The sequence below is a fragment of the Staurois parvus genome, unplaced genomic scaffold (assembly GCF_062004578.1).
Source record: "Staurois parvus isolate SC_StPar_1 unplaced genomic scaffold, SC_StPar_1.0 ptg000403l, whole genome shotgun sequence".
Taxonomy (NCBI): domain Eukaryota; kingdom Metazoa; phylum Chordata; class Amphibia; order Anura; family Ranidae; genus Staurois; species Staurois parvus.
The window spans coordinates 5,422,501-5,436,920 of record NW_028318199.1 but is presented as its reverse complement, the minus strand read 5'-3'; the positions used below and the strand labels follow the sequence as shown (position 1 = coordinate 5,436,920).

Sequence of the window (14,420 nt, the reverse complement as noted above, 5' to 3'; positions counted from 1 at the left end):
CCAGACCACTCACATTCTTTTGCGGGGTATAGCCCACTTTTTATTCAAAACAACAGCGATTCTCTTCAAGAATGATCCACTTTTCATGTACACCGATTATACAAGGACCCCACAGTTTAGTGTGCAGCAGGATGGCAGACCTCAGCTACAGACTCTTCTACTTAGGCTAAGATGGCCCCTTGGAACGCACCGCTCGGCGTGCGCTCCACTCACCGGAAATGACGTCAGACGACGGACCAGGCAACCGGAAGTGCGTCAACGCGTTTCGCCCCACCCACAGGGCGTTATTTTTTGTCACTTTGCTTTTTTGTCACTGGACTTATAATTTTAAATTTTTATATATCAATATATTTTATATATAATTTACTTTATTAGCACATTAATGTTTTTTAAACTGAGTAATGTAATTGATCATGTGGGTTTGCGCTGGTTTTCATTGTTAAAAGATTTACACAGATTGCCCATTTTTTTGTTCATGAACAAGATTCAGAAGGTCTCCTTGTAGCCAAGGGGGCATGGTGAGATAGAAGAGAGTAATGCGCAACAATGGCGAGGCTACAGCGCACAGCAGAAATGAGCATTCCAACGTTGGCAGGCATTCTGCGTGAAGCTGTAATGTCAGCTTTGGGGTACTCGAGTAGGGTGCGGAAATGGGGGAAGCGTGTTGGCGTACGCAGCAACCCTGATGACGACCTTTCTGTAGCGGGGTCCTTGTGGCAAAAAGCTGAGAGGAAGCACGAGGTGGAAGTGGTGGCAAAGTATGCGACCCGTGTAACATCCGGTCATCCACCTGAGAAAGCTCTAAATGGTTGAAAAGTGAATTAGTTTCAAACAAATTTCCTGGATTCCAGACACGAACACATACTTTTCAGGACTGTGAAGCTACAGTAACTGTTCAATAAACAAGGTGAATCTTATCTAACCTGTATTTCTCCAGTCCAGGATTTATCCATCTAATTCAATCAAATATATCAATAGCCCCCAAAGGAGTCTTTAGGTTCTGGGTTTCATAAGGATGTACATCAGCCCCGGACCGGTATAGCACCTTGCGACTAACTATATATGTGGCACCTAGCAACAAGGTGATCACCCATGCACGATCCAGAGCCTGAAGCAACATTATAGCCCTCTTTCATAGTGTGGGGTCCAGTTACAGCTTTAGGTTTTACCAAAGTTGCACCAATCTGGATTTCAGATTAAATTTTTATGTTAGAAGACAGTGAAGACTTGGCTTAACTAGTTTATAGTTTTAACTTGAGATTCTTAAGTCAAGTGATTTCTCAGTAATTGAAAAGAGGTGCATTGCCTTAGGACACTAGTAAAAAACTGAGAGTGGGGTAGGAGTACAGACAAAAACTTCACCTCAGCATAAAATAATAGCTGTACATCTTTCTGCAAAAAAATAAATGTGCATTATTTTTTCCTAGAGAAGCCTGAAAAACATTGCATCCGCATTCAGTGGATCACAAGTGCAATTCCATGCTCCTGCAGACACTACAGCGTTCTTGCGCTCATCGGTACCCTCACAGGTCGAGAACTAGAAGCCATGTGTCACATACAGTTACTGAAGTATAACTGTTCCCCACACTTTAGGCTGGTTTTAATCTTGTATCATCTGTATGATAAAACAAGCAATCAAAACATGAAATTTGATTTCTGTAGTTGCGCTAAATAAAACAAACATTCTCACCAATGTAAACTGGCCAAGGACTTTGTTGTCGCTGGCCATTTCTCGCTCTCCTTGGCATACTTTAATTTCCACTTGTGTCTGTCCATCAGCAGCAGTAGAGAACACCTTCAAAAAAGGACAGACTACAGTTAATTGACATAGAGAACTAATGCAAATAGAACATACTACATGTTAAATAACATAAGCATTCTTTTAGAAAATAAAGCAATGTAGTAATTTAGAAGTAATTAAAAATTAGAATGTTTGGCAAAAGTCTTTTTTGGTGTACATCACAGCACAGAAGACTTGATATTGACAGCTTGGGTTTTTCTGTATTGTTGCTGTATTGTCCCCGTTATATTGTAAAGTGCTGAGCAAACTGTTGGCGCTACATAAATCCTGTATAATAATAATTCTGCCACCTCAGGTGAATGGACACTGGCCAAAGAAAAGAAAAACGAATGAGGAATCCCCAAGCAACCCCTTCCAGCTCAGCTAAGCTTTGGGTTACGTAGCAAGCAATAATGACCACACGCAGGAGGGATCTCTGTGTCCTAAGATTTACTCCAAGTAAAGTATTTTACAGGTAATAAAAGCAAAAAATAAATATTTAGACATACCTGAAAATTCCATATCTTGGGAATACAGTAGAGGACACAGGCAAAGTATTCACAGACCTTGCACTATAGGCTCATACCTTCAGGTGTTCAAACACTGCAAAGCTTTCGAGGAAACACCCAGCGCATGTCTGCCCTGTACCCTTCTGTTTTGTAGCAAGCAATACAGAATAACCATGTAATGGAAGAGAGAGATTGTCCTGTACTCCAAGACATGGAATTGCTGTGACGAAGGGGATGAATGGGAACATGCAGATTGGCATCCATAGACGTCCAAGATGCCTTTTATTCCCCTTATCTCAGAGAGGCAGTTGCCAACCTCGTAGATGCCATACAAAATTTTGGAATATAAAAGGCATTTATTGAGGAATTTTAAGTCCAGAATATGACTAATAACCCATTGGGCTTTGGTACTGTGAAAAGGTTTGACTAAAATCCTTTGAACCTTAAAGCAATAAAAGATTGCTCTGCATTTTGAAGTGGAATCCACCGAGGAAGGGGGACTTTGGGATATTTAACTGTGTAAGTAAAACCTTCCCTCTTGTGACTGTCTTTATCAACTGGTTAGGTGCCTCTCCAAACAGATGTCTTCCCTCCTTCTAGGGCATCCACATACAAGAAAAAAAAAAAACCCAAAGCTGAGGGTAATTGTTCAGTTACAGCCTGAACAACAGGGTTATGTTGGGTGTTCACTTCCCTAGTCTAGTCAGCTGCAGTTTGACATCCTAATTGCATTGAGAGCTGGTTGCAGATCTGGACCTGCAAGAGTTGACAGCCTTTAACAGCATCTCAAACTTTCTATCTGCAGAATCCTCCAAAGGAGAAACATCTTCAATAGGTACAAAAAGACATCAGCATCAACACAATAGACCACTTTGTGAGCTTTTTCCACTGGACACAACTCAGCAAATCTCTTCTTAGGAGGGGAGAGTAATAATCCCTTTCTGGATTGATCCAATAATCACAGTTACATAGTTAGTATGTCTGTGAAAAGACAAAAAGTCTATCCAGTTCAACCAGTATAAAAAAAAAAAAAAAAATGTTCTAATCCTATACCCACAGTTGATCCAGAGGAAAGCAATAAAACCCCCAGCAAAGCATGACTCAATTTGCTCCTGCAGGGGAAAACAAATCCTTCCATATCCCCAGAGAGGCAATTGGATATTCCCTGGATCAACTTTACCAATACAATGTTAGTATCCAGTTATATTCTGTGTATCTAGGAAAAAATTCCAGGCCTTTTTTAAAAGCAATCCACTGAGCTGGCCCGAACCAACTCTTGAGGGAGTCTATTCCACATTATCACAGCTCTCACTGAAGAAACCTTTCCGTGTTTGGAGATTACATTTCTTTTCCTAAAGATGTAAAGAGTGCCCCCTTGTCCTCTGTGATGACCTCAGGGTGAATAGCTCTACACCAAGTTCACTATATGAACCACTGATGTATTTATACATGCTGATCATATCCCCCCTTAATCTCCTCTTATCAAGAGAGAATACATTCAGTTCCTTTAATCTTTCCTCATAGCGGAGCTCCTCTATGCCTCTTATCAGTTTGGTTGCCCTTCTCTGTACTTCTCCAGTTCCCCAATGTTCTTTTGTGAATTGGTGCCCAAAACCGAACTGCATATTCCAGATGAGGTATTACTAATGATTTGTACAGGGGTAAAATCATATATCTCTCTCTGGAGTCTATACCTCTATACCTCTTAATACAAAAGGATTTTGCTAGCTTTAGAAAATCGCAGCTTGGCATTATTAAGCTTGTGACCTACCAGAACTCCCAGATCCTTCTCGACCATTGATTCCCCCAGTTGTACATTTTGGACAATTTCATGCTCCCAACATTGTGGGAACAGTTTGGGGAGGGCCCCTTCCTGTTCCAACACGACTGTTGAACTTTGCACAAAGCAAGGTCCATAAAAGACTTGAATGAGCAAGTTTGAGCTGGAGGAGCCTGACTGGCCTGCAGAGTCCTGACCTCAACCTGATAGAACACCTTTGGGATGAATTAGAGTGGAGACTGAGCCAGGCCTTTGACTGACATCAATGAATGACCTCACAAATGTGCTTCTGGAAGAATGGTCAAACATTCCCATAGACACACTCCTAAACCTTGTCGACAGCCTTCCTAGAAGAGTTGAAGCTGATATAGCTGCAAAGGGTGGGCCAACTACATATAGAACCCTATGGACTAAGACTGGGATGCCAATTAAAGTTCATGTGTGTGTAAAGGCAGGCGTCCCAATACTTTTGGCAATATAGTGCATCTTCCTCATATACTGACACAATGTACTCTTCCTTCCCTTCAGTGTGTCTCTAGGGGAGGCATATCAGAATCAGACTCAGGTAGATAAAAACAGGAACAGGAGAAAAAGTGTGGCGTTTTTGAGCCCTGGGGCAGTCATTAAAAACACAAAATGTAAAAACTGTCTTTACATGCTATATCGCAATGTGTGCATACTGACTTAAGCATTTGTCCCTTAGTTTAATGTAGATGGGAAAAAATAAAAAACTGCCATTTGCTGGTGATCCCCTCCTTGCCAGTGTCCTCGCTGCAGCTTATGATCATATGAATTGCTTGCAGTGCGCATACTCTGGTTTCAGTTCCCACTCAAGTATTATATAGGATATAAAACACATGCTTTCAAATAAGGATTACTATGAAGCTTTAAAACACTGTATTGCTATTTTTGACTTTCTAGTACATTTTTTCCCCCCCACACTTCGTGTGACTGGCAACACACCATCAATTAGCATTGTGCGGACAGAGAGTGTAGACATCCCTCTGCCGAAGTTTGGAGGATACATATCAGCAGGTTACGGACAGCTCCTTCCACAGATTTTTCCCTGCAGGTGGGAAAAAGTAGGGAAAGATAACATGACCGCTAGACACAGCAGATAAAAAAAAAAAAAAAAAAAAAAAGATTTAGCTTTTAACAATTGATCCTTCCATTTTCAGCCTGAAGTAGACCAACAACATGCATTAAGACATTGGCAAGTAGTGATAGTCAAATCTTTTGTTTAAGGTTATTCAATACATATGCTTTCTAAAGATTGCAGAAGGGATAGCTTTCTTTGATCCTCCCACCTCACCACTACACTGTCCTTCTGGACTATAACTATTCGCTTAATCCACATCACATTATATTTTTACCTGGCTCTTCTTTGTTGGGATAGTTGTGTTTCTGCTTATTAGCTTTGTGAAGACTCCACCAAGTGTTTCAATTCCAAGAGAAAGAGGTGTGACATCCAACAGCAGAACATCTGTCACATCACCAGCTAATACACCACCTTGAATAGCAGCACCAATAGCCACAGCTTCATCAGGATTCACAGCTTTGCTCGGAGCACGGCCAAACAAGTCTTGCACTGTTTGTTGGACCTAAATCAAACCACATGAAAATTGTAATCTCCCATTTTACCTTTCATAAAAACTAAAGTTGGCCATTGATGGGTAGAATTTCAAACGAACGAAGACTCCTTTTCTAACATTACTGGGTCAAAATTACTTTTTTTACTATAGTGACAAGAAGATTCTAACAAGCAGGATGGAAAATTCTCAAATGAACTTTTTTCTAACAGCAGAAGTTGTTTTGGTTTGCTTATAACATCTGAAAGAGTTTGATAAAATCCATTAATTCCAAAATCAAACGACACTCAAATGTTTGGAGAATTTTCGTACAAAAAGTTTTTCTAAGACTTTTCCCACAAAAATGTTCAAAATTCTATCCATCTATGGCCAGCTTAATAATCAAACAAAAAGGATCACATAGCTATTAAAAAAACAAACAAAAAAAACTATATAATACATTTATAGCTTACCTTTGGCATTCTGGTCATTCCACCAACTAGAAGAACTTCACCAATGTCACTTTTGCTGACCTCTGCATCTTGCATAGCTTTCTGACTTGGCGAAATAGTTCTTTTAATTAAGTCAGCCACAATTCCTTCGAACTGAGAACGAGTCAGCTTTATATTTAAGTGTTTTGGTCCAGAAGCATCCATAGTCAGGTAAGGCAAATTAATATCTGTCTGCAAGTACAGTTATTTTGTAATTTGATTCAGCTATTATTGTACAACTTTCTAGAGTTACTCGTCAAATGAGAAAAGATAAAATAATTTAAAAATACTCATTAAAGTGGTTGTAAAAGGTTTTTTTTTACCTTAATGTATTCTCTACATTAAAAAGGGAAGAAACTTTTCAAATGCTGCTCTCCCAGCGCCCTCTAAAACACTTACCGGAGCCACAACTTGATCCAGCGCAGTACCCATCTGCAGCAGCTCTTCTCCCCATCACATCTCACAGAAACTCAGCAGCAGTGGGAACCATTGGCTCCTGCTGCTGAGTCAAAGCTTGTGAAGAAGTGGGGTTTGGGGCTGAGCTTTGTGTCAAGCAGCTTGCTATGTGGCACTTGGAGAAGAAGTGGAGCCAAAAGCACGGTGTTGTGTTGGTGGTTTTGCTCCAAACTCATGTCGACATCGTTGAACTTGACAAACACTTTCAAATTTACAAAAACTACTTCAAAATGGTCTTGCACGCCTCAAAAGTAAAGCATACCTCTGCCAATTTCTTTGACTGACAGTCACACAATGACATCAATGGTGCGACTAATGACATCTTAAGGGGGAAAGTTATGCCACACATTGCTGACATATTAAATTAGAGTTTTAAATAAGGGCATAGATAAATGTATACATTTTATTGGGCCCCTCCAAAAATTAAAGGAACACTTTTTAATCAGAGTATAGCATCAAGTCAATTAAACTCCTGGGACACTAATCTGGTCAGTTAAGTAGCAGAGGGGGTTGTTAACCACTCAATACAGGGCACTTTTACCCCCTTCCTGCACAGGCCATTTTTCAGGTTTCAGCGCTCTCACACTTTGAATGACAATTGTGCGGTCATACAGCAGTGTACCCAAACATTTTATCATTTTCTTCACACAACTAGAGCTTTCTTTTGGTGGTACTTAATCACCACTGGGGTTTTTATTTTTTGCTAAATTAACAAAAAAAAAAAGACTGAAAATTTTGAAGATAAAAACAAAAAACAAAAACAAACACGTTTTTCTGTGTTTGTTATAAAAGTTTGCAAATAAATAATTGTTCATAAATTTAGGCCAAGATGTATTCTGCTACATGTCTTTGGTGAAAATAACCAAAATTAGGATGTATTTTTTAGTTTGTAGAAAAGTTATAGAGTTCACAACCTATGGGATATATCTGAATATTGATCAATCCTGAAGTACTGACAGGCAATTTAATTTCTTGAGGTCCAGGAATGTCAGAACAGTACAGATATCCCCCAAATGACCCCTTTTTGCAAAGTAGACAGTCCAAACTACTTCATAAGAGGCACAGTGAGTTTTTTGAAGTTGTATTTTTTGTCATAATTTTTCGGAAAATGAAAAAATTAAAAAAATTCATTTCAGTATTTTTTTTTTTTACATACTGTCACCAATGCAGTACAGTGTCCTCATATAACTGGCATGGCTGTGATCAGGGACACTGACTGGTGACAGTGTGAAAAAAAAATATTTTTTTAAAATTATTTAATTTATTACATTAATTTTTTTAAGATTTTCTTTTCATATTTCACTATGACCAAAGTAGTACAATGTTACCATAATAACATTGTACTACTTTGGGGAAGTGATCAGTATTTTTTTTTTTTTTTTACACAATTTGCTTATAGCAAAGAATTACTTTGCTATAAGCAAGCATTTACCTGAATGACATTGATTAATTCAGGGGGGTTTTTTTGTGCTTAGCTGTGATTTGGCAACAGCTAATCACATGACACAGCTGGGCTGCGATTGCGCCAGCTTGTGCATGTGATCGCTGTGACCATTCACAGCTAGACACACTAGTATACAATGGATGGCATGAATGAAGCCATCCATTGTATACAACTGTCATGTGACCTGCTATAATTGGTCACAGCAGGTCACATGGTACCGGCAACAGGGCCGGTACTCAGATCTGTCATCGGCCGTGTCCAAGGTACATGGCCGGTGACAGATCGTGCCGCTGCGTGGCTCTGCAGGCGCGTAAACTGCGCATGCCCGAAAGGACGCCATATGGCGTCCACCCGGAAAGGTGAGGTTTTTGCCAGCCGCCATTAGGCCATAGGCCGGGCAGGAAGTGGTTAATAAGTTTCAGCTGGTTTTACAGATGGAGGCCACTGGCATTTTTTTCCCCTACTCATCTTTTCTGACTGTTTTTCAGTCACTACTGGTAGCATGAGGAGATACCTGGACCTTACAGGGGTTGCATAGGCAATCCAACTCCTCCAGGATGGCACATCAACACGTGTCACTGCCAGGTTGGCTGTGTCTCCCAGCACAGTCTCAAGAGCATGGAGGGGATTATAGGAGACACAGTTACTCTAGGTGAACTAGACAGGGCTGTAGAAGGTCCTTAACCCATTAGCAGGACCGGTATTTGCTCCTTTGTGCAAAGAGGAACAGATGAGCACTGCCCGAGCCTTACAAAATTACCTCTAGCAGGCCACTGGTGTGAATATCTCTGACCAAACAAATCAGAAACAGACTTCATGAGGGTGGCCTGAGATCCTCTAGTGCGCTCTGTGCTCACTACCCGGCACCACAGAACTTGACTGGCATTTGCCATTGAACACCAGAATTGGCAGGTCCTCCACTGGCGCCCTGTGTTTTTCACAGATGAGAGCAGGTTCACCTTGAGCACATGTGACCGACGTGAAAGAGTCTGGAGAAGCCATGGAGAATGTTATGCTGCCTGTAACATTGTTCAGCATGACCGTTTTGGTGGTGGGTCAGTGATTGTCTGGGGAGGCATATCCATAGAGGGACGGACAAAGCTCTACAGGCTAGACAATAGCATGCTGACTGCCATTAGGTATCGGTATGAAATCCCTGGACCCATTGTCAGACACTATGCTGGTGCACTAGGTGTTGGGTTCCTCCTGGTGCATGAAAATGCCCAGCCTCAGGTGAGTATGCAGGCTGCTCCTGGAGGATGAAGGAATTAATACCATTGAAGGCTGCCTGACCTGAACCCAATAGAGCACCTCTGGGATATCATGTTTCGGTCCATCCGATGCCACCAGGTTACACCTCAGACTGTCCAGGAGCTCACAGTACCCTGGTCCAGATCTGGGAGGAAATACCCAATGACACCATCCATCGTCTCATTAGGAGCATGCCCCAACGTTGTCAGGCATGCATACAAACATGTGGGGGCCATACAAATTACTGAGTACCATTTTGAGTTGCTGCAATGAAATTTCAGCAAAATGGACTAGCCTGCTGCATAATTTTTTCACTTTGAATGTCTTTGAATTCAGTCCTCTGTAGGTTGATAATTTCCATCAAATGATGGGACATCCTGACATTCCTAACACATAGTCCTTATCAGTATAGAAATCCACATGATATTTTTCGCCATTGAGATCTGATATACACACAGACACGGGGATGCTGCAGCTGTGACAGCTGATCTGTGTAGCTTATTTTATTGTTCAGTTACACAGATATGCAGCCATCCCACACCAGTGCACCAAGCTCAATTTGTTCCTGGCCACAGTGGTCAACATCTGTCAGTGCAGTGCACAAAAAAAAAAAAAAATTTAAATCGGTCAGCATACTAGTGCACAAAACAAAAAAACAAAAAATTTTAAGCACCCCTGTTCCCCTCTGTGTGCAAAGGCAAACACCCACATTGGTCTCATACACACACGTCATACAGCAATCACACAATACATGTGAGGTACTGCCATGAACACAAGAGCAATATTTCTAGCACCACACCACCTCTGACTCTAAACTGGTAACCTGTAAAGGCACATAAAGTGGCACAAAAAATGAAAAAACCCAGTGGTAATTAAATACTACCAAAAGACAGTTCAATTTGTGTGAAACAAAAAAAAAAAAAAAAAAAAAAAAAAAAAAAAAAAAAGATAAAAATTTCATATTGGTACAGTGTTGCATGGCTGAGTAATTGTAATTCACAGTGGGAGAGCGCTGAAAGCTGAAAATTGGCTTGGGCAGGAAGGGGGTGAAAGTGCCCAGTATTGCGGTAGTTAAATAAAAGGTCAAATATTTGTGCCAGCTAGATTAAATTACCAATTCTAGGTGGAAAACCTCCTGTTTTGCTTGCTAAATTTTGGAAATACTGATGAACGTGGAACAGGATAGATATCAGAGAGAAATATATAGATAGAGGGATAGGGAAAAAAAAAAAAGAAAAAAAAAAAAAAAAGCTACCTGTACAGAGGAAGATAATTCACATTTTGCCTTCTCAGCGGCTTCTCTCACTCTTTGTAAAGCCATGTTGTCTTTCATTAGGTCAACTCCAGTCTTAAAAGAAAAACAAAAAATTAAATATTTCAAAGAAATACATAAAAAAAAAAAACAGTTGAAACCTGTCTAACGAAATGCAATAAGTAGTTTAAAGATTAAGCACAATGCCACTTTTGCAGTCACATTTGAGAAAATCCCACTAGGTTTCACACAGCACAATTAGAAAAAAAAATTATTTCTTACCTTTCAGATGTTGCTCAGAACAAGGTGCAATAGCTGACTGCAAGTTTTTTTTTTGTTGTTTTTTTAACAAATGTTAGCATGAGCCTGTCCCAATTTGGTCCTTATTAATACAAGAGAACAGTTCCTACATTTTTAATCTGTGTTATGGTGGAGTTTCAAATATAGCTACAACTACAATTATTTCTTACCTTTCAGATGTTGCTCAGAACAAGGTGCAATAGCTGACTGCAAGTTTTTTTTTTGTTGTTTTTTAACAATTGTTAGCGTGAGCCTGTCCCAATTTGGTCCTTATTAATACAAGAGAACAGTTCCTACATTTTTAATCTGTGTTATGGTGGAGTTTCAAATATAGCTACAACTGATATTATAGATCTGCCTGCACAGTACAGACAGGTTTAATTATGACAAACACAGCTGCCCAGCCCCCTCACAAACAAAACAGAAAGTTATGCTATATAATGAAGGAGGTTATGCCAGTTTGGTTGCAAAAGTGGAAATGCATTTTAACAGTAGATAAAAATATATGCAACCACTTGTTTTATCCCAGCAGAATTCATAGTATTGCCATGAACAGCTGCCTCCAGGAGGACTTGACATACTGTAACAAAAAAAAAACAAAAAAACTGTGTGTCAGCCCAGTTTGTACCAAGCAGTATCAAAAGCATGATCAAAAAATAAACAGAGGGGAGGGACCTGTGCTCCTCAATGAATTCCAAAAAAGATTCTACAGTGAGGGACACAGGAATAAAACTGTCTGGAAACTCAAAAGCAATGAGAGGTGGGCAATCGGAGACAAGCTAACAGTCCCAACGAAAACAGAACTGGGGATTCCCTGTAGCTCATTGCAACCTGCCAAAGCAGCACCTGACACTAATCACATGAGACCAAACATGCTCCGTCTGATAGGGGCACCTGCCAACACACCCAGAAGGGAGACATAAGGGATCAGCCTGATACCCAAGACTAAGCAGAAATCAGGGAGGAAAAAAAAAACAAAAAAAACCAACATGGCCAACAAAGAAAAGTCCCTGGTATAATAGGCTCCAGACAAAAGGACCTGGTCTTGAATGAGGGCCCCAACTGGGGATCAAGACCACGACCTCTATAAACTGATGAAATAACTAGACACTCACCAGTTACGCAAAATGTACCTCTGGGGTGAGATCCAAAAAGGAATCCCACTGAGAATTTACCCTACCTAGCCTTGAAAGCAAGAGGTTGGGATTGAGGTAAACTCGGAGGAGGTGGGAGAAGATTACTATGTGAGGAAGGTCCCTCAACTCTCTCCTCATTTGCAGGAGCCTCAGGTGTTAACTCCCTAAAGATGAGGATCAGATGGCAAACATGCTCTTCCAATGAGAACTATGCCTGTTTACACCAACTATAAGTGGCAGACAATTTTCAACACTGAATTTTGATGGTGCCACATTTGACCGAATCTTAAAGGCACTCTATTACTTCAGGTTGTGGCGATCCCAAATGTATTCATCCAATCTGGCAATTAAAAATAGGACTTTATATGCAAACACAATTTAGACAAGAATATGCAAGATTGCAGGTCATCACAGACCAGTCTCTAGAAAGGAAGAGGAGCTGCTCACCATAATAAAAGCCAATGTATATGGTTTATCGAGTAGTCGGTGCACAAAGAATGTCATCTGGTGCTTCCAAATCTGACTGCGCTTCACTCCCACATGGAGATTCCCAGAGTGAGGATTAGGCACAGGATAAGGTCGACCTTATAACTGGCATGCCTCTGTTGGAGCGATGATTTAAAAATTAAAGAGTCTCACTAATGGAAAACAGTCAGGCCTCAGACACAGAACTTTTAACAGTGGATGAATACAATGTTGCGGAGCTCTCAAACATGTCAAAATTGACAAGGGACAACACGAATATTTGCTGCTATGTTGAGTTATAAATCAATAAGCCTATTGCTTATCTCATTCACAAATCTTTGTATCCAAGTCTAAACCTTTGCTCTCCATAGTAGTAAATACTCAGGAATTGCTTAGTAAATACCCAGGAGTAGGAAATCCAGAGTAATTTCCAGAGTCCAGGCAGCATGTGACTCACTAACTACCACAAAGCACTGCTGGGTACCTAAGGGACCACTTGTCAGAACCGAGTTATTACATTAACGAGAGTCTTCTAAATTAAAAATGGAGCAGCACTCTGCAGCAACGCCGATTACCGATCCTTAGGAAGCATCAAGAAATATTTAGACAGAATAAGGGTGAAGTACCTGGACCAATGGCATACACCCACGGGTCCTTAAAGTATTGAGCTTTATCATTTCAAAGCCATTGTTCCTAATTTTTAGGGACTCTTTAATGACTGACATAGTACTACTGGATCGGCGTAAGGCCATTGTGGTGCCTATATTTAAGAAGAGGTCAAATTCTTTACCAAGTAATTGTAGACTTACAGTTTAACTTCTATAGTTGGGAAGATACTGGAGAGTTTATTATAAGACCACAGACTAGTTCTTGCTGGAAAAAAATACTTTAAGCAACAGACAGCATGGATTCATGAAAGTCAGAAGTTGTCAAACAAATCTGATATTTTTTTTTTTTTTTTATGAGGACGTGAGCAAAACCTTGGACAGATGGGTGGTGGTGGATGTGGTATACTTGGATTTTACAAAAGCGTTTGACACAGTTCCCCACACAGGGCTAATGTGCAAGGTCAAAAGTCTAAAGTGTAAAGTCTACAGGCTTGGAAAAATCCGCATGTAAATGGCTAGATAAATGACTAAAAGATCACATTCATAAAGTAGTGGTTAATGATTCATACTCTGAATGGTCTAGGGTTGTTAGTGGTGTACCCCAAGGTTCACTGTTGGGACCTTTACTTTTTAATACATTAACGATATAGGATCTGGGATAAAAAATACCATTTCAGTCTTTGCAGATGACACCAAGCTGTGCAGTGGAATAACATCCTTACAGGATGTCTCCAACTTACAAGCGATCTTAATGCACTGTGTAATTGGGCAACTACGTGGCAAATGAGGTTTAAATGTTGATAAATGTAAGGTTATGCACTTGGGGGCCAAGAATATGCATGCATCATACATACTAGCGGGAGTACAACTGGAGGAATCAATGGTGGAAAAGGATCTGGGAGTTCTGGTAGATCACAAGTTAATAAAAGGCATGCAATGCCAAGCTGCGGTTTCTAAAGTGAGCAAAATCCTCTTTTGTATTAAACGAAGTATATACTCCAGAGAGATATTCTACCCCTGTACAAATCATTAGTAACACCTCATCTAGAATATGCAGTTAAATTTTGGGCACCAATTGACAAAAAGAACACTGGGGAACTGGAGAAAGTACAGAGGATAGCCAAACTGATAAGAGGCATGGAGGAGCTCAGCTATGAGGAAAGATTAAAAGAACTGAATTTATTTTCTCTTTTGAAGAGGAGATTCAGGGGGGATCTGATCAACATATATAAATACATCAGTGGTTCATATAGTGAACTCTATGTAGAGCTATTCATTTTGAGGTCATCAGAGAGGACAAGGGGGCACTCTTTACGTCTAGAAAAAAAAAAAATGTAATCTCAAAATACAGAAAGGTTTCTTCACAGTAAGAGCTGTGAA

General features: G+C 40.3%; 1 protein-coding gene across 1 annotated transcript in view; it reads right to left on the bottom strand.

Moving 5' to 3' along the window:
* The window catches only part of HSPA9 (heat shock protein family A (Hsp70) member 9), a 113,384-nt gene that overhangs the window by 32,281 nt on the left and 66,683 nt on the right, over positions 1–14,420 (bottom strand). The window contains exons 9-12 of the mRNA XM_089686643.1: positions 10,535–10,627; positions 6,111–6,320; positions 5,443–5,670; positions 1,691–1,795 (exon numbers count right to left, since the gene is read on the bottom strand). Of these exons, the coding sequence (XP_089542769.1) occupies positions 1,691–1,795; positions 5,443–5,670; positions 6,111–6,320; positions 10,535–10,627 (636 nt within the window). The remainder of the gene's footprint in view (positions 1–1,690; positions 1,796–5,442; positions 5,671–6,110; positions 6,321–10,534; positions 10,628–14,420) is intronic.